Source organism: Colletotrichum jinshuiense, chromosome 7 (genome assembly GCF_051148585.1).
Source record: "Colletotrichum jinshuiense chromosome 7, complete sequence".
In the NCBI taxonomy this organism is placed as follows: Eukaryota; Fungi; Ascomycota; class Sordariomycetes; order Glomerellales; family Glomerellaceae; genus Colletotrichum; species Colletotrichum jinshuiense.
Window position 1 is genome coordinate 184,676 of NC_139314.1, and position 19,865 is coordinate 204,540.

A 19,865-nucleotide genomic window follows, 5' to 3' on the forward strand; every position below is an offset into this window, starting at 1 on the left:
CTGAATGTGAAGATTGAAGTTGATGCCTAACTTCGCAAGACGGTGTAGCTAGGATGGCGTAGTAGCCTATCAGGGGCTAAATGAACCCACAATTATTACGACTGGGAACACAACCGACCACAACCGACCAGAGTGCACGCTACAGGGGAACTGTCGGCTAAGCAGGATGGCAGGGGAAGTAAGCAGGGCTCACTCGGACATGGAGGAACTATAGTGCACGTCACGTGAGGATAAGATAAGGACAATGATCGCGCAAGTGGAGAATCTATAAGCGATCATTGCATATCATGTATAAGCGCTCATAGAGTGGACCTATAAGCAATCATAGAATACCTATAGTAACGATCACTATATTACATTTAGAGGTAATCAGGACTTGTATAAAGGATGAGATCAAGTATGCTTGAGATTAGACTCCTAGGCTTTTATACTTCTAGCCCTGTTCTAGATAATCCTGTCCTAAAAATCACCGTCTGGTCTGAGCGCCCCCTTCTAAATCCCGTCACAATTAGGTCCCAATTGTCAGGAAATGACACCCAGTAACGTAAGTAGTGGGTATTTTGGGGCTTGGCAACAATGACAATGAGGTCAAGCCGTATCCAATGGGATACAAAATAGGTTTAAACTGGCCTTACCCTTTAGACATTGTCGCTTGCCCGACAGCATCTAAACAAAGACATTTCAATCGTCATGCCAGGGCCAAAAGATGTCGCGACAACGTAGTCCTTGCCGCGACCCATCTTCCGCAGCTGGTCCATTACTGCCAACACCGTTGGACTGGACGAGTTGCCGCGCGTCCTATATATCTCCCGGGTTGCCCGTAGCTGTTCGTTTGTCAGATCCATCGTCTCTTGCGCTCCGTGGATGATGGCTTCTCCACCCGGATGCAGGGCCCAGTCAAAGTCGGCCACATCGAGACTCTTCAGTCCGACCTTGTCCCGAAACCGTGGCAACAGGTCCCTGAACATGGGCTCAATGGCCATCTTCGTGAAAGAGGGCACGTCACGGGTCAGTACGGTACGGAAACCAGTGGCTTCTGGGTAGAAACCCATGTGCTGCATCGTGTCCGGAATGGTAGCATTCCCCCACTCAATTAGCTGGAACAGCGGCTCAGCTTCATCACTCCTATCGTCATCCGCCTCACCCTGGGGCGGTGGCAGCCGCAGCCCGTCGTCGTTGCAAAGCACAAAGGCCGCGGGACTGACCTCGTCCGGGTCCACACACGCCTCAGCCTCAGCCAGGTCGTGCCGCACGTTGGATGTGCACAGCTCGCATGCGAAGCACAGCACGCGCGCTGGCTTGCCGCAGGACGTTGCTCCGCTGGCAATCTGAGCCGCGGCGCGCATGATAGCCAGCCCGCCGGCGCAGCCCACGCCATGCAGCAGCATGCGGTCGACGGTGTGCGGCAGGCCGAGTCGACGTGCCAGCAGCAGGTCGTAGCCTGGGTTGCCTTGGTTGGTGCAGGTCACGGCGACAGTGTGCGTGATGTCGGAGGGTCGGCCACCCCATTCTTTCATAGCCTTGCGACATGCTTGAGCAGCGAGGTCTACGCCAGCCTGACGATAGAATCTGTCCAGGTCGCTGATGGAGGGGGGCTCTGGGCGACTGGCAAAACCTGAGCGGTAGTCCCCAATGGAAGCGCGCGTCTTGATGCCGCTCGTTTTGTTGATCTGCAGAAGCTTTTTCAGGCTGCCCCGGGAGCGAGACATGTCAGCAAGGCTTCTCTCCGGTTTCTTTTGGTGAGCTCAATTGACAATACCAGTATTTTCCATGCAGATGCGACAGAGGTGAGAAAATGGCTGAGGGAGAATCGGAGACGAAACGCTTACCCTGGCTTCTCTATGTCGTAGAACCTTTTCGCAAATTCCTCCAACCTTTCCGGCCCCAAAAGATACGGGGGATACTGTGAGCCTAACCCAGTGATCCAAAGCCGCGGCGGCATCGGTGGCGTGGCATGAGTGCTCTTCATTTTAGTGATTCAGATTGCAATGCCGAGACCGCCGGTTAAATGCGACGAGATGAAGATAGACTGGATATGGTTGCTGAGAATTCAGTGGATTCGCTTCTCTGCTTCGAGGAAAGATACCAAAGGTATAGGTGGTGTTAGCGTTGTGGAGGCCTAAGTTGGTAATTTGGGGAGTCCATCGTCTTTGGGCAATTTTCTCAGCGCAGGGCATCGACTTGGCACCAGCAATCATCGTCAACTCAGTCGTGACATTCCCTGACAGATCGATCACTTTTTGGTGACCGGAAAGATTTTGATAGGTCCCGCACCTGCAGAAGCCCACAAATCTGGGCGCGTATCGGAGATCCAAGGTTGGATGAATCCGCCGCTAGCATCATGCAGCAGCCTAGTCAGCACGCTGATAGGCATGTCCAGGATTACGAAGGATCAATAAATTTACCAATAACCTGGTTTAGCGTGTTATCTGATTTAGACTTGTTAAGGCTTAGGAACTAGGTATAGATGCTTAAGCAGGCAAGAAGCGTATTCCAGTGCCGAGGATGACACCATGAGGCTATCATGTCATCAATGTCATTTTCAACTGTAGACTACAGAATGAGTTAGACTGCAAATTTTCCCCTCTTTGATATCCCAGTTCTATTTTCTCTGTTTTTTCTTTTACATACTTATAATAGCTATATGAACCCAGCTAGAGCACAGCGCAATCCAGCAGTTAGTCATTACGTTGACCTCGGCACACCTCGAGCTTCCCAACACCGCATACAGGAAAATATGGGCGATGCTGAGGTTGAAACCCAACCTAAAACTAAGGAAGGCCATGACGGTTTTCAAAGTCATCCAGAATCTGGAAGGAGTCAAGATAGTGGGATCGACATGGTGAATGGATTCCCCAAGACCAATAGATTCCACGACAAACACATTCCAGCATCGGAAGACACGGTAAATGGAGCCTTGGTGACCGACACTACCCATGAAGCCACATCTAACGCATATTGTGACATGTCTAACGGTAGCGGTCCTTCCATTAACAGCAGGACCGGGTCCCTCCCGGTGGTTGAACCGGTCGCCATCTGCGGCATGGCTATGCGACTCCCAGGCGGTATCACTGACGCGGCGGGCTTCTGGGACATGCTATACAACGGACGTAGCGGGCGGTGCAAGGTCCCAGAGGACCGTTACAATGCCGAGGCGTGGTATGGGCCCGGGAAGATTGGACATACGGCCAGCAAGTTCGGCTACTTCCTCGACAACGTCAACCTGGCCAATATGGACTCTTCGTTTTGGACCATGACAAAGAAGGAGATTGGGGCCATGGACCCACAACAGCGGCTTACTCTTGAGGTTGTCTACGAGTGCCTGCAGAGCGCCGGGCAGAAGACGGAGGAGCTGCGAGGGAAGAAGATTGGCGTCTTCATTGGCACTTTCGAAGGTGATTGGCTGGAGCTCGATGGCCGCGATCCTCAACACCATCATATGTACCGCCTAACAGGCTACGGAGACTACATGTCGGCGAACCGCATCAATTATGAGTTCGACTTCGTGGGTCCAAGGTGAGTGGCCACTCTCAAGAATTGAACCGCTGCGCTACGATCGATAGAGGTATCTAACATATCGGCAGTGTTACCATTAGAACGGCCTGCTCGTCATCACTGACAGCCCTGCACAGCGCATGCCAATCCATACTTACTGGAGAGTGCGAATCAGCCGTGGTGGCGTGCGCCAACGTCATCTGCTCTCCCCGGACCACCATGACCATGCAAGAGCAGGGTGTCATGTCACCAAGTGGCCTCTGCAAGACCTTTGACGCCGACGCCGATGGCTACGCCCGCGGAGAGGCAGTCTCAGCCATCTACGTCAAGAAGCTCAGCGACGCCATACGCGATGGCGATCCGATCCGGTCTGTGATCCGTTCGACCGCTATCAGTGCCGGCGGCAGGTCGCAGACACTCACAGCACCTAACACGGCTGCTCACGAAGCACTCATCCGCCGAGCTCATCAGCTGGCCGGAATTTCCGACTTTTCCAAGACTGCCATGATTGAATGCCACGGAACGGGTACCGCTGTACGTCTCAAAGTGGCACGAGTGTCTTAGTGTCAGTCTAAATGCTAACCCCCGTCGTTTGACAACATCAAGGTCGGGGACCCGATTGAGGCCCAAGCTGTGGCCAACATATTTGGAGACTTTGGAATATACATAGGATCTGTAAGTAAGAGGAGCACCAGGTTTTCGACATTGAGGTCTAACTGGGTTGTTACAGGTGAAAACAAACCTAGGACACAGCGAAGGGGCCTCAGGTCTCTCGAGTGTCATCAAGATGACGTTGGCCCTAGAAAACGAGACGATCCCGCCCAATCTCAACTTCACCACACCGAACCCCAAGAGTATGTATGGCACTGGCGGCGCGCCCCGAGTTTTCTTCTGATAATGTTGCAGTCCACTTCAAAAAGTACAAGCTTGCTGTTCCGATTGAACCTCAGCCATGGCCCAAAGACCGAGACCACGTCGTGGGGGTCAATAGTTTCGGAATAGGGGGCTCCAACGCTCATGTAAGATATCACGCCACCTCGCGCTCTGCGACGACTCAGAAGCTCACCCCGTATTCCCCCACCTCGTTAGGTTCTTCTCCAATCCGCTTCCTCGTTCGGCAGTGGAATCGGAAAAGTTTCAGGACAGCAGCAAGTGGACGTGGAGGAGGCATACGATGCGAGCGCTCGCTTGCGCCTGCTCCTCTTCTCTGCAAAACACCCCAAGGCGTTGCAGACAATGTTGTCACAGCACCAAGCATACCACCTCTCTCACCAGTCACGGTTGCGCGACATGAGCTTCTCGCTGTCCCTGAAACGCGACGCCTTTAACCACCGGGCCTTCTGTGTCACTGATGGCGTGGACGATTGGGTGCCGGTTGTTTCGCCCCGATCAGCCTCCCGCGAGCCTTCAAAGCTTGTCTTCGTCTTCAGTGGTCAGGGAGCGCAGTGGGCGCGGATGGGCATGGCGCTGATCAAGCAAGTCACCGAGTTCAAGAAGAGTCTCCAAGACATGGACGAGTTCCTGCACATGCTTCCGGACGGACCGGACTGGAATCTAATTGGCAAGTCGAGAGATCGAATAAGCACAATCTACAGGTGACTGCATTCTTTGTAGTAGTAATATTACTAACAACAAGCCGCGCAGACGAAATACTTGCCCCCAAGAGCCGCAGCCGCATCTCATCAGCCGAGATATCACAGCCTTGCTGCACAGCCATCCAGCTGGCGCTGGTGGACCTCCTGGCAAGTTACAACGTCAAGCCGGGCGCCGTTGTCGGTCACTCGAGTGGCGAGATCGCCGCGGCATACGCCAGCGGCGCTATAACAGCGAAGGAAGCCATCGCCATCGCGTACTATCGAGGCAAGGTCATGCTTGCCGTGGATCCGGCGAAAACACGGGGCGGTATGACCGCCGTGGGCCTCGGAAGCGACAAGGTGGAGCCGTATCTCAGCAACGGCGTCATGATCGGCTGCGAGAACAGTCCCGAGAGCACAACCCTCACCGGAGAAAAGGAAGCACTCGAAAGGGTCGCGCAGCAGATCAGGGAAGCGAACCCAGACATCTTGGTTCGAGAGTTACATGTTGACAGAGCTTACCATTCTCGTACGTGATTGCTCACTCTAGCCTCTTCTTGGAATTTTCAACCCTTCTGTATTACGTATACATCAGCAGGCGCAATCCAAGACGCTTTAATCTTAGCTTGCTAACGACTTTAACAGATCACATGCGAAAAGTGGCACCGCTATACAAGGAGCTGCTTGGCGACATGACCAATGCAAAAGACCCCATAATACCTTTTTACTCCAGCGTGTTCTGCAAGGCCGTCGAAAGCGGCCAAGAGCTAGGGCCCGAGTACTGGGTCAACAACCTCGTCTCACCCGTGAGATTCTCTACCGCCATCAGCCAAATTCTTCAGAGACCGGGACGCAAGACGTTCCTCGAGATCGGTCCACATGCGGCTCTGGCCGGACCAGTGCGGGAAATGATAGTCAAGTTCTCCGAGTCTGCCGACGATTACATGAGCGTTCTGACGCGTGGGAACAACTCGCACGCTGACTTGCTTCACACAGTTGGTCAGTTGTGGTCCAACAATCAGCCCGTGTCTCTCGGCCCCGTTGTCGGCGAGGGAGAGTTTCTCGTCGACCTCCCACTCTACCCTTGGCACTACGAGGAGCCTCTCTGGTATGAGAGCCGTCTGGCTCGGGAATGGCGCCTCCGCCAGTTCCCGCACCACGACGTCCTGGGATCGAGGATCCTGGAGAGCACCGATTCCAGTCCGGGCTGGCGCATCCTCCTACGGCCTGAGACGGTGCCTTGGATCAAGGAGCACGAGGTCGCTGGCGATATTGTCTTCCCTGGCGTGGGATATGTCACCATGGCGGGCGAGGCAATACGGCAGCTCACAGGCTCCGTGGGTTTCACGGTCCGGCGAGTGCACATCAAGGCGGCCCTCATTCTGTTGCAGGATACAGCGACCGAGGTCATCACACAGCTCCAGCGGGTGCCGCTAACGAGCTCGGCCGACTCGGCGTGGTACAACTTCACTATCTCCAGCCACCAAAACGGCAGCTGGCTGAAGCACGCCTTCGGACAGGTCTCCGCAGGCTCCGAGAATCCCCATGATAAGGTCCCTGAGCTGGTACCGCTACCACGGATGGTCTCGTCAAAGGCCTGGTACCGCAAGCTGCGCTCGCTTGGGCTAGAGTACGGGCCTCGGTTCATGGGCATGAAGGACATGACCGCCCATCCCGTGGAGCCAACGCTGATTCTGTACGTTACCAACGACATCGGCGATAAGGAGTCCGTCTATGCCATCCACCCCGTGACGCTGGATCTCATTCCTCAGGCAATGGCCCCGGCATTGACCAATGGCCTGACGAGGCGGTTTGATCGCGTTGCCATTCCAACGTACATTGAGGAGATGTACGTCCGACCCCCGGCAACTGCGGACATGGTCATGCAGGTGCACGTCACGGAACAGCGTAAAAATACGCGCATCGGGGACATGGTCGCCGTATCCGACGGTGAGGTGGTCATTTCTGTCAAGGGCTTGCAAGTGACCGTCATCAGCGAGGCGGACGGCGGTAGCAACGGCGGGCACATGCAGGACCCGCACGCGGCCGTCGAGCTCGAGTGGAAGGAGGATGTCAACCTACTTGACATGGCCACACTCATCCGGCCGGCAAAGGACCGGTTCGATGTTCGCGAGCTCCTCGACAGCTTCTCGGTGCTTTGCATGCTTGAGGCCGCCGAGCGGCTGTCCGCCGTCGACGTTGAGCCGTCCAGACCTCATCTTACGCACTTTCGACAGTGGCTGGATGGCCTTTGCGGCGATATCCGGGAGAACCGCTACGGGAGAGGCATTTTAACCCCTGGATTCAACGCTGACGTATCACCCGCTCGTCGAATGGAGACGGTAGACGCGCTGTACTCACGGTTACTGGAGACGAGGGCGCACGCGGCGGCGACGGCCATCTACCGTATCGCCCGCAACTGTGAGTCCATCTTCTGCGGCACTACGGACGAGTTGACCCTCCTCCTCGAGGACAACGTTCTCCAACGGCTCTATGACTTTATGCAGAACTCGGAGTACTCTGCCTTTATCGACCTTGTAGCCCACCGGAAGCCCAGCTTGAGGGTGCTGGAGATCGGCGCGGGCACTGGCGGAACCACGGCCACCGTCCTGCCCGTTCTCGAGTCCGCCTACGGTGAGCGCATGTATCTGTCATACACCTACACTGATGTGTCTTCAGGATTCTTCCCGGCCGCTAAGAAACGCTTCAAGGGGCACGAGGCCATCCAATATGCCGTTCTAGATATTTCCAAGGACCCACTGGAGCAGGGTTTCGATCAAGACAGCTTCGATCTCATCATCGCATGCAATGTAAGTCATGGTTACCTCGTTGGTGGTGGTGGTAGTAGTGCATAAAGTGGCTGATTTTGGTTCCGCCAATGGTGCTAATGATGCTGATGCTACTGCTCGTATTAGGTTCTTCACGCAACACCAAAAATTCACGATACCCTGTGCAATGTCCGAAAGCTCATCCACCCTCGGGGCAGGCTGCTCCTACAGGAGCTTTCGCCAGGTCAGTAAAAGTCAATGTTTTCAGCAGTATGATATGGTCTCATTAAAACACCCGGCTGCAGAAACCAAATGGATCAACTTTGTCATGGGCGTCCTGCCAGGCTGGTGGCTGGGCGCCGATGACTCCCGGTTCCCAGAACCCTTTGTAGACAGCGCTCGCTGGGACATGGAGCTGCGTGCAGCTGGCTTTGCCGGTGCGGAAGCGGTCGTATACGACGGGTACCTGAACAATAACATAATCGCTACGCCCGTTGCGCCACAGCCATCAGCATCGAAGCGAGTCACGCTGCTCCATTCCGGTGAGACGGGGGCCATCGGTGGAGATGACACGGCTGTCGACAAGCTCCGCGCGCTGCTCGAGCTCTCGGGCTATCAGATCGACCTGCGAGCCCTCGACGATGATGGGAACACCGTCGCCGCTGCGCTTCCACTCCCAGAAGGCCAGGATGTCGTCGCGGCTCTGGACCTCGCCGGCCCCTATTTCCACGACCTAACGGAGCGCCGCCTCGCCAGCTTCCAGGAGCTAGTCAGACAGGCGCGTGACCGCCACTGCGGCATCCTCTGGCTTACAGGCACGAGCCAGGTCGGCTGCACGGACCCGCGCTTTGCGCCCGTCATTGGAATGGCGCGTGTGCTGCGGAACGAGACGGATCTTCACTTCGCGACGCTGGAGCTGGAGCTTGACCGCCTGGACGGGGACAACGGCTGTAGTCTCAGCGCCGTACCTGCCGTGCTGGCCGAGTTCCAGCGCCGGGAAGCCGATGAGGACATCACGCCTGAGGCCGAGTGGGCGTGCGTTGGTGACCGGGTGTTGATTGGCCGCTACCACTTTGTCAACGTTTGTAAAGGATTAACAACAAATGACAACGACAGATACAATGATGAAACAGTGCTAAAGTTGGAGCAGCATCGTCCTGGACTGGTAAATACGCTGTTCTGGGAACAAAGGGCCCAGTCACCACTTGGGGATAATGAGGTCAGGGTCGAGGTGAAAGCTGTTGGGTTGAATTTCAAGGTAAATAAACCCTCCTTTGTTTTGAGTTGCATTCGAGTTGATTGTTAATGAACTTCATCCCCTCTTCATGTCCCCTTCCCCAGAGAAAATACCCCTTGAACGGGCCAGGCTGACGGGACTCTTGTAACAGGATGTGCTCATCTCGCTCGGGGTCATTACCGAGCCGTATTCCATTGGACGTGGTTTGGGTTACGAGTGCAGCGGCACTGTGACTGCCGTTGGACCCAACGTCAGTGAGTTCCGCGTTGGCGATCGGGTTATTGCCGGCTGCAGCGGCTCCTTCACCACTGTTCTACAAGCGCCCAAGGAACTATGCTCCAAAATCCCGGATTCTATGTCTTTTGAGGAGGCCGCAACAATTATGGCTGTATATTGCACCGCCATTTACTGTCTTCTCGATGTTGGACGGCTGACAAAGGGCATGGTGAGTCAAATGGGGCCCTGCGATGACTCCCTACATCTCTCTGTCGAAATCAATACTAACAGTGCTCCATCTCTAGTCGGTGCTCATTCATTCTGCTGCGGGCGGTGTTGGTATCGCTGCTATTCAAGTTGCCAAGATGGTTGGCGCAGTGGTACGTGCCACAATTATTTACTAGAAGGGAAACAAATATGATGTCTCTATGAATGTTTTCCGCGGGAAAGGGCTGACAGACTGAACTACTGGAAAGATCTACTGCACAGTCAGCAAAAATACAAAAGCAGAGTTTCTTGTGGACAGCTTCGGCATCCCACGCCATCACATCTTCAACTCGCGGGACGCGACATTCCTTCCTGCGGTGCTGGAGGCGACGGGGGGGCGTGGCGTCGACGTTGTCCTTAACTCTCTGGCAGGCGAGCTATTGCATGCGTCGTGGAAGTGCGTAGCCATGTTCGGTGTCTTTGTCGAAATTGGACGCCGCGACTTTGTCGGCCAGGGACTGCTGGCTATGGACACGTTCGAGGCGAACCGGTCGTTTGTCGGCTTCGATCTGCTGCGATTCACGACCGAGCGATCGCTGACGGTGAAGAGCCTCATGGAACGCACCCTAACGTTATACACAGAAGGTCATATACGCCCCATTTCCCCAATGACTACGCTGCCTGCAACAGAAATATCCGAGGCCATCCGCTTCATGCAGAAAGGGCAGCATATGGGCAAGACCGTGGTAACTATGCCCGAGAACCACAGCAAGTTGGTATCCGAGAAGCCACAAAATCCCATTGCCCTGCGGAACGGTGCTGCTTATCTTCTTGTTGGTGGTCTGGGTGGCTTGGGACGCTCCATCACTACCTGGCTGACCGAAAGAGGAGCCAGACATTTCGTCTTCCTATCCCGGTCAGCCGCGTCCGTTTCCGATGACGACCCTTTTATCCTTGAGCTTGAGGCTATGGGATGCATGACGGTGAGAGTATCAGGTGATGTGGCCAACTACGAGGACGTGCTACGAGCCATTGAGGCGGCGGGGAGGCGGATTGCTGGTGTCTTGCAGGCATCCATGGTCGTCCGGGTACGTCGCCTTATGTATTATTCAGTCTGCCTCACTGGCCGGTTGTTAGCTGTCGGTACCTGCCTTTTTCCAACGAACGCTGACTTCATCCACAGGACAACAATCTCATCGACATGTCATGGGATGAATGGGTCGCAGCGTCCCGACCCAAGATCCAGGGCACTTGGAACCTGCACAACGCCTTTGTCCGCGAGCAGGCTGAGCCGCTAGACCTGTTCTTCCTCTTCAGCTCTGCCGGTGCCATGTCAGGACATTGGGGCCAGGCCAACTACAATGCCGGCAACACCTTCCTCGACGCTTTTGTACAATATCGTCACTCGCTCGGGCTGCAGGCTAGCGTGCTCAACATTGGCATCGTCGGCGACGTGGGCTACGTCAGTGAGAATGCCGAACTTCTCGAGTCGCTGCGTGCCACGTCCCAGTACGTCCTGGGGGAACCAGCGCTGCTCGAATGCGTCGAACTTATGCTTAAGCGGTCCGTCGCCACCCAAGAGGTGCCCGTGCCGGCCGCCCCTAACGGTTGTGATAATGATGGTGGTCATCGTTGGCGCTATGCGCAGCGCTCGCAGATGGGTGCCGGCTTGCGCTCTTTGCTGCCCATCACGGCGCCTGCCAACCGAACCGCCTGGCGAAAAGACCCGCGGTTCCTGGTCTATCGCAACTTAGAGGAGGTGGGAAGCGGCGCGTCAGGGGCCGCCGGGGCGTCGTCTTCGGACGAGGCGCTGACTCAGCTGCTGCGGGAGATCGGGTCCAACATGACGCTGCTGCAATCGGCCGAGACGGCGAGACTACTGGCCCGCGAGCTCAGGAACACGCTGCTCGGCTTCATGATGCGGTCCGAGGACGAGCTGGACCTCGACGGGTCGCTGGCGTCCATTGGCATCGACTCACTAATTAGTATCGAGCTCCGCAACTGGATCCGCAGACGGCTCGGCGCCGAGGTCACTGTGCTAGAAATTGTACGGGCCGCGAGCCTAAAAGAGCTAGGCGAGACGGTACAGAAGAAGCTTGTTGAGAAATACAAGGCGCGGGCTTAATAAGAGTTGTCGGCCGCATTTAGCGTTTATAGAAGAAAAGGAGTTAGTTATACTTCCTCATCAAGCCGTTCTAAAAGTGAAGTAAGCTCAAGAGCAGTTTTTACTAATCTAATAGCTTTCTAAATGATTTAAGCTAGTAAATACTATCTGCTTGTTTTTAGTTTCTATGTCAAAAGAGCTTATAGTGGGTATGAGAGATTTATTACAGTTAAATATTTATTATTAAGGTTTATATTAATAGTGCGCGAAGGTTGGTATTAAATAAGCATCTTGATATGGAAAAGAAAAGCTTTATTGTTGGATTACTTAGCCAGAATACAGGGAGCCGGCCAGCAGCAGCAGCCGGCAGCGGAACCCGGAGATCCAACCTCCGGGCTGCCAACATCAATATCTTCACTACTGCTGTTGCTGCCAACCTACCTACTCTTCTACACACAGATATACAACCACCAGAATACACCACCAGTTTGACCTTTTGTTTACGTTTGATCACTTCCCGTACAGGTAACCTTTGATTCCAACACCCATCAAGCTCTCTTATATGTATATAGTTTATAGTAGAGACATCTTACTTTAAAAAGAAATAGGAGGAAGAGAAAAGAGGTAGAAAAAAAAAACCCCCTATAGGTTTGTTTCTACTTTACTTAACTCACTATAGAGGTAGTGAACTTTTATAGTTGCGTTAATAACTAGAGATTAAACTCTAGTAGTGTAAAAAGCTGGCTTTAGTAAAGGCATAGTGTAAAGTATATAGTAGGAGGAAGGAAAAAAGTCTTCTAGAGTTTTTCAGCTTTCTACTTTACTTCTATTTTTATATATATAACTAGCCATGTACTAACTGGTTAATATAATGAAAACAACTATGTTTTAAAATACAAATTTAATGTGTAGAAGCAAGGTAGAAAGGGGGTCAACTATTGGCGATTTCCTAGCTCTAACCTGAGGGGTGAGGTGCGGTGGGGGGTCTAATCCGCGACTTAGGTACAGAACAAGGCAACCAATCCGAAGAAGGCTCCAACAGCCCCGTTAATAGCTCCAGAGAGAGCCGCAACGGCGTTGGCTCCCATGCAGCTATCTATAGTAGCGACATGTGTTAGCGCAGCTGAATCTGTAGAAGGACTTATTTGGGATGGCTGGGGGCGGCCAACTGGAGGAAAGGGGGGGGGGGGGGCTTACTGTTGATATCCTGCAGGCTGATGCGAACCTGGAGGTCAATCCTGTTGGGCGAAGGCTTTTCGACACGAACTAAGTTCGGGTACTTGGCCATTTGGCAATGGTGTAAGAGGATTCCGCTTCCCCACTGGGAGGTCATATAGGTCCTCCTTACCGCAAATTTAACGGTTTGCTGCGTGGAAGATGCCTTCATGAGGTTATGCATGTTGCCGAGGGTGTGTGGGCCAGTATAGGTGCCGTGTGCCGTGATCTCAAGCCATCTTGTAGACGGACTGCCGCCACCGTTCATCCATCTGACAGGATAAACCCACTTGACACCGGCTCCGTCGTCGCACCACCCACCCCCGCAGAGGGCGTAAATGGCTTCTCCAAGCATCCAGGCGATGGAGCCGTGGCCGATGTCACACCCCATATCAGCATCGTTTCTGCTGAACCACATTCTGAAGCCAGTGTTGCGGGATTGGAGCGTCGCGAGAGCCTCGGCAGGGTCGTCAAGAGCCCTCTTAGCGACAGTATCGAAGCCATTCTCGTCGAAGATGGTCTCGTTGGTGTCCCTGTTGATATAATCATCAACAGGCACCATCCAGTCAGCGTTTAGATCAAAGTCCTTTGGGTCCTTGTCGACGGGAACAAGGTAACCGTTGCTGGCAGGCATTGCCTTGACCGTGGGGTCGTGCGCGACGGCGGCCAGGGCGGGAGCCCAGAGCTGCGAGGCAACGAGGCTGAGAGTGACAGCGCTGAAAAGCATGCTGAAAGACAGTGTACGTCTCGAAAAGAGAAATTGGAGTGAGTGATTAAGGGTGATGGGCGTGATCGTGAGCTTGTTGATGATGAAGAAGTGAAAGTCGAAGGAGGTATAGGAAGCAACGGGGTTTATATACTTGCGGAGCAGGCTGAAGAGGCGAGGCCTTAAGACGACGCCGACTACAGAATATCGCGACAGCCATGGAGAGTCTTGGCGGTACCGGAGTGCGCCAAGTCATCACAAAAAACTGGAGCTTTAGATATTGTTTCTATAATTGCAATACTGTATGCTATTTTAACAAATACTTCGCTGCGTCTTCCATCACAAGTGTAAATGCAAGTGCCCAGCTGTAAGGGCCCCTCTTCGGGCGTAAGACAGACGGCTGCGCCCGAGTAGAGAGGGTTGCAGGGGGGCCGCCACTGAAGGAATGAGGCACGTTCTATAAGGCAAGGGGTTCTACAACGCTTTGCCGCCTTGGCGCAGGGTATTATTGAACGCGACATGAAGCAAGCATGCAAGTAGAATGACAATATGGCTGGGACAGGCTGCAGGAATCCCTCTTCCTTTTCAGCTCTCCGAAACACAATTGACAACGATCTGTGGTGTGCACCAGGTATGCATTTGATGTTTTCATCAATGTGGCATGGCCATAGTCGTTTTCAGTGCCGTAGAACCTTGCAATGCATTGGCTTGAGAGGGAGATAAAATGCGTGATAGCATGCGACTCGCTGCAGACAAGTTCAAATGACAGCGTCGACGAGGCGCCGTGTGATACAAGTTAGTAAACGCCGTTGCAATCCTCTCACACTCTGAGATGTTGCCTAAACTTGAAGGCTGTGCCAGGTGTGCCAAGTTCAGCTGCGCATGGCTAAGAAGCAAGGTTGCACTCTACGCATAGTGACCTGATTATCTGATGCTCGGCAGCGGCGCATTGCGCGGCCTTTACCCAAAGTCCTCTGTCACCTGCTGCTTGGAAGGATTCAATTCAGCTCACCTTCAACATACAAGGTTCTTGACTTTCTGGCTTCTTTATGTGGTTGGCTGATTCTTATCTACTAATCTAAAGGTAAGCATGTAGTGATAGAATTCAGTATTACAATTCACTCAACGGTGTGGACCTCGGGCGGGGCGGGGCGGGGCGGGACACTAGGGGTAGCTAAACGATCTAGTTGTTTACACTAGTACTAAGCGGCTGTAGTAGTGCAGACTGCAGAGCCTCGCGCAAGTAGTAGCTACAGTCGCTTTGCTGCGGGGGTTTCCCCGAAGGGCCTCATTATCAATCCTTCAGCATCCAACGTAATATCTGGTATGTTTATAGCGGCGTCAGAGTAGCGGCGGCGTGTGAGGGGTTTGCCGGCTTTTATGTTGCACTTGTCGGCTATTGCGAGCGTAGGCCACGTCCGGTAGCTCTCTAGGAGCACGCGGGATTTAATAAAAACATTCGCTATAATACACGGAGATCTATATATTGCCTTCGGTGAGACCGTCGCAGCTAGCTGGTCAGGTTTAGACCCAGACTACGGGGTAATCTACACCCTCAACACAAAGAGTAAGAAGGAGGAGAAGACGGGCGGTGGCATTAGAGCTGCAGCCACGGTCACTAATTGGCTAGACAGCACGCACTTCTCCGCCTTCGGCGAGAACGAAGGTCCTGAGTCTAACGCCACGGCCGCGGCTGGCCATGTCGTCGATGTGACGGATTTCGGGGTGGCCCGCCGCGCCGTTCATTTGAAATGGCGCAGGCGGCGCAGCTAATCCAGCCGTAACTCATCCGGAAACTCGAGAAGGCGCTACGCAAAGTCGTCAGCACAATTGACGCTTAGGCGTCGCTATTGGCCTTGGGTCTGACTCGGTTCTGGACGTCAGGATGCGCTTCTGGTTCCTTAAAGCTATTATTGTCGAGAGTAGATGCTCATGAGTCAACTGGCTGCCCAGCTAGTTCTATTGCATTTTTGTAAGCGCTGGAGATTTATTTCCTAGCTTGGCCTAAGAGACATCTGTGGCTGCCTTTTGATTGGCATCCAGATTCTTCAAATACAGCTCGATGCCAGCAAAGTAGCAGTTTTATCGCCTGTCCCCACGAGGGTCTCTAATAGGTGAGTAATTGGTTTCTCTGTCTGTATATTCTTGCTTCAATATGGAACTAATTTAATATACCAATGTCAGATTTGTCTGTATGATGACGTTTAGAGAAGCCGCATTGTGCTGGCCATGTCTCAATCCTTAAATCCTTGTTGCAGCAGGTGATTATCAAGATACTGCAGATAGTGATTTTCACTTCGAATATTTTCGGTTGCGTATTGAGGGTTGAGTTGAGACTTGTCATTCGCGACTTATTTATCGCGCCCCTTGTCTTCATTTCCTGTTTATCTTATCAAGCTGTCAAAGGTAGACCTTGCGGGGTGAAAGACACCCAAACAGACGCTCAGAGGTAGTTTTCGTGCAATTGGTTCAGGCGGCTAGCGATGGAGCTTCCTAGCGATCATTTGCAGAGTCGTCCCTGAGCTTTCCAGTAACTATCAAGCAGCATCTTGACGACTGTTTTGTGTCCATTCTCGGAGGCACGCGATAGAGGTGTCCGGCCAGTATCATCTCTCAAGTTAACATCGAGCCTACCAGAAGTAAGTAGCATCTTAACAACCACCTGATAGCCATTCTCAGCAGCCCAAGATAAAGCTGTTTGGCTACATCTACCATTCAGTCTAGTCTCAATATTCCCAGTATTAAGCAGCATCTTGACAACTACCTCGTGGCCATTCTTGACGGCATACGATAGAGGTGTCCGTCCAGAAGTGTCTCTTGAGTTAATGTCGACTTTTCCAGTATGAAGAAGCATCTTAACGACTGCCTCATGACCGTTCATGGAGGCCCAAGATATAGGTGTACGGCATTCCAAAGCTTCTACGGTGTTGATATCGACCCTTCCGGTCTCGAGCAACATTTGGACTATTGCATAATGACCATTCTTTGCTGCAAGAAATAGAGGAGTCCGGCCATCAAAATCAGCTCTATGATCGACATCAACCTTTCCAGTCTCGAGTAGCAACTTGACCATTGCCTCGTGGCCATTCACAGCGGCCCACGATAGAGGAGTCCGGCCATATCCGTCTTTAGGGTTTAGGCCTTTATCGGTAGACACAAGAACCTTTCCTGCTTCAGGAACATTAAAGAACGCCGCCGTATGTAGTCCAGTCATTTGCCTGGGGAAAGCCCAAATTCCGACTTGCCTATGTGTCGCAACTATCCACACTTGAAAATGTGCCGCAAGATGATATTCGCTTTGCAAAAACTGAATGACGTCTCGACTAGCCATTTCTGTCTTGCGAACATGATGGCCCCAGTTACACACGGCATACTCGTAGAACTGATATGAGTTTAACCTCGCATTCAACTCGTAATCTGTGTTGCAAGGGCCGTTCTTGAAGGTCCGGAATGAGAGGTACGTAATGCAGACATTCGTGATGTTGTTCTCTGCATTGGGAAACCACCGCTTCCATGTCAATCTAAAGTATTCTTGCGTCGTGTAGTGCACTAGGCGGATGATTCCAGTTTCTGCGTCCACCGTTACCAGCCCTGCACAGACCGAAACGATGTCTTCGATATGTGGAATGTTTTCAAGATCCAGCTCTGCTTCGCCAACTTCTACGCCAAGGGCGTGCTGGAGTTCTGTTGTTGATAACGGCCTCTTCGCGCAGGAAATCCACGAAAGAACTTGTTTTGCGAGTTCTTCTTGGTCCCCAAGTTGGCCTTCGATACGCTCCATTGCATCTTCGTACGCAAGATGGTATGCTCCCGATCCAGTGTATAGTTGCTTCAGGGCCTTTCGAATAGCTTTGGGGGATCTCTTCCCGGCTAGTGAGTCGAGATGCAATTGCGCAAGTAAGAACCTAGCCTGTTTAGCATTTCCACACCAGCTAAACGGGGAAAAACGTACATTCCATCAACAACTCGAACTATTTCCGCTCCAATATCCTTTTGCAATCCTGTATTACCTCTTACAAAGGATGGTAACCGTAGTATGTTGTTCTTCACATATCTCCAGATATCGTCGGGATCCGCACGGATCTCCAGCAGGAGGCTCTGTCTGAATTTCTCAGTGATATCCGGAATGAATCTCGAGGTTGCAAATATGTTTGTACTGGAAATCCTTTGCAGGGAGAAGATCTCCTCCAAGAATTTTGCTCGACTTCCATCAGATATCTGACATTCATCGAGAGCATCAACAACAATAAAGACCCTCGTAGAGAGTGCCACCACAGTGTGGAGTGCTTTGGATATATCGTTCAGTGATGGCCGTTTCCCGCCCTTATATTCCTGAAAGAGGGTTTCAACACATTTCGGCAAGGACTTCTGGTTCTGGGACAGCTGCTTCAATATGCTTGCCAATAGATCCTCAACCTTCTGGTCATTTTGCCGACGAAAGTTGCAGTAAATGTAAGCGACGCTGGCATTCTCCACATCCCTAAATCGCTTGCCGAGGTCGTCGACCACGATCGAAGTGAGAATCGTCTTGCCGGCTCCAGGAATACCCGGGCAAAAAAGAGTTTGCTTCTCGTTCCCAGTCCACTCTAGATATTGCGTCGAATCCAGGAACCATTGTCCAGTGCCCTCCTGCCGCCGTCCGATAAAGTCGCTCTGTTGAGGGCCATAATCAAGGGGTGTGACCCAGTCAAGAATGACTTCTTGGGAAATGTATTCTTTCCAGTCCTGTTGTTCTTCCCTGGCCTCTATGACTTCTCGGTAAATGCGGGCACCGAGAGTGAGGGCATCGACGGCCATCAGGCTGTTCAAGGTCTGGCACTGACGCTGGAGGTTTTCGATTGATTCTCTCGTCCTTCGTGCTATAAACGCCCCTTTCAGTCTCTCCCAGCCAATTCGATGGCCACTGGAACGCTTCGTCAGGTCTTCCAGAAGGTTACCTAATTCCCTTTTACATGTCAATACCATCGCCGAAGTGCTTGTTGCTTGCATCTCCTCACTAAGCTGCGTAAGGATTGTGGAATGATGACCGTGAAAAGCAACCTTGAAGTCGTCATTGAGAAGGATGTTCGTGTTCGTTTCCGATAGAACCGTCTTAAGTACTTGGATTTCTGTGACGACGCTTCTGGCATCAGATGGCGCGTCATTCCAGTCCAGTCCGAGTTTGACCGCGCACTGGATGATCTGACCAGCGACGCCGATAACACCAATTATCCCGAACGGGTCAGCCATTTGGACGTAGGGGAACGAATACCTAAAGTGGTAGCTTGATTAGTTAAGGTTTAAGAAAAGAGGAAATGTCTGATAGCTAGTCGGTTGGACAAGGCCTGATTACTTAAAGCGGGGTAAAGCGCTTCACTATACCACTTTCCTGCTCTTTTCACCCAAACTGACTGTCGCCCCAGGGCCACAAACCTCCCACCACCCCCTCGCCTTGACCTGTCCCCCGACCGACCTGACCCAAGCACCGGTTTCCCCTAGACCATAGCATCTATAGCATATAAAACGGTAGATACCCCGTCGTTTAGATGCATTTACTTGATAGATGACAGTTACAAGTTTTCAGTCGGCCATTAGGTAATTAAACCTCGCCCAGCAAGGTACCGGTACTTAAGGACATCCCCCATATAGATGCGTTCTGGATAAGACGAAGTCCACCCTAGCAGCGAGATCCGTAAGCTTGGCAGGTAAGACGACATAGGACAAGCCCAAATAATTCATCAGATTACAAAACATGTTATGTAGACCGATCCATTCGTCGCGATCAAGCGGCATCAGCCTCACACCGTCATCATTCAGCCAATCTGCGCCAGACTCGCAGACGACGACTAGAGCCTCGGAAACCCTCTTTTTCAATTCGCGCCATTCTTCACTGGCAAGCAGTTGTGACGACCCCTCCTTGCCCGCGTAGTTGAGTGCGTAGCAGATGGGATCCACACCCGAGCGGTCCGAGATAAACCAGCCTGCAGTCTCAAGGGCGTGACGTTCCGCCGAGACTTGGGCCTGGAGTATAAGTGTCTGCAGCTCGAGGGCTCTTTCGCCGGAGGAGCGGATGTCGGCAGCGCTGAATTCGTGGGTGCGGAGGACGGAGCGGGCTACTTCGCGGATGACGGCAGGACGAGGGCATGCGGTGGAGGACGGTCGGGCGGCGGTGAAGTGTGCCTCGAGGGCGTTGACGAGAGTTGTTTTACCGGTGCACTGGGCGCCGATGATGTAGATGTTGCGATGGCTGGGCGAGGCCATGGCCCGTTCCGAGCGAGATTTAGAGGGTGATCAGGATCAAAGATTAGTTGTGGTTGCGGCCTTTGAGGGCAGATAGACGAGTTACAGGCGCCTATTCCCATTT

The 19,865-nt window shown here is 52.8% G+C and overlaps 4 protein-coding genes across 4 annotated transcripts; 1 reads left to right on the forward strand and 3 right to left on the reverse strand.

Moving 5' to 3' along the window:
* Positions 1–638: 638 nt before the first annotated feature.
* Positions 639–1,969, reverse strand: EsH8_VII_000054 (uncharacterized protein; the record flags this gene model as incomplete). The annotated part of the gene is made up of 2 exons (XM_083270187.1): positions 639–1,689; positions 1,830–1,969. The coding sequence occupies 2 exons, from the start codon at positions 1,967–1,969 to the stop codon at positions 639–641; spliced, it is 1,191 nt and encodes a 396-aa protein (XP_083127744.1).
* Positions 1,970–2,965: 996 nt separating this feature from the next.
* On the forward strand, positions 2,966–11,622 carry EsH8_VII_000055 (type I polyketide synthase; the record flags this gene model as incomplete). Its single annotated transcript, XM_083270188.1, has 14 exons — positions 2,966–3,516; positions 3,585–4,029; positions 4,102–4,170; positions 4,226–4,349; positions 4,402–4,514; positions 4,585–5,056; positions 5,140–5,598; positions 5,715–7,879; positions 7,985–8,081; positions 8,143–9,095; positions 9,226–9,519; positions 9,596–9,670; positions 9,767–10,585; positions 10,681–11,622. 14 exons carry the CDS (start codon positions 2,966–2,968, stop codon positions 11,620–11,622), a joined length of 7,578 nt encoding a protein of 2,525 aa, XP_083127745.1.
* A 977-nt stretch (positions 11,623–12,599) lies between these two features.
* Positions 12,600–13,543, reverse strand: EsH8_VII_000056 (uncharacterized protein; the record flags this gene model as incomplete). The annotated part of the gene is made up of 2 exons (XM_083270189.1): positions 12,600–12,697; positions 12,799–13,543. 2 exons carry the CDS (start codon positions 13,541–13,543, stop codon positions 12,600–12,602), a joined length of 843 nt encoding a protein of 280 aa, XP_083127746.1.
* A 2,479-nt stretch (positions 13,544–16,022) lies between these two features.
* EsH8_VII_000057 (uncharacterized protein) lies at positions 16,023–19,762 on the reverse strand (the record flags this gene model as incomplete). Its single annotated transcript, XM_083270190.1, has 4 exons — positions 16,023–17,432; positions 17,540–18,346; positions 18,914–18,996; positions 19,249–19,762. 4 exons carry the CDS (start codon positions 19,760–19,762, stop codon positions 16,023–16,025), a joined length of 2,814 nt encoding a protein of 937 aa, XP_083127747.1.
* Positions 19,763–19,865: the final 103 nt, after the last annotated feature.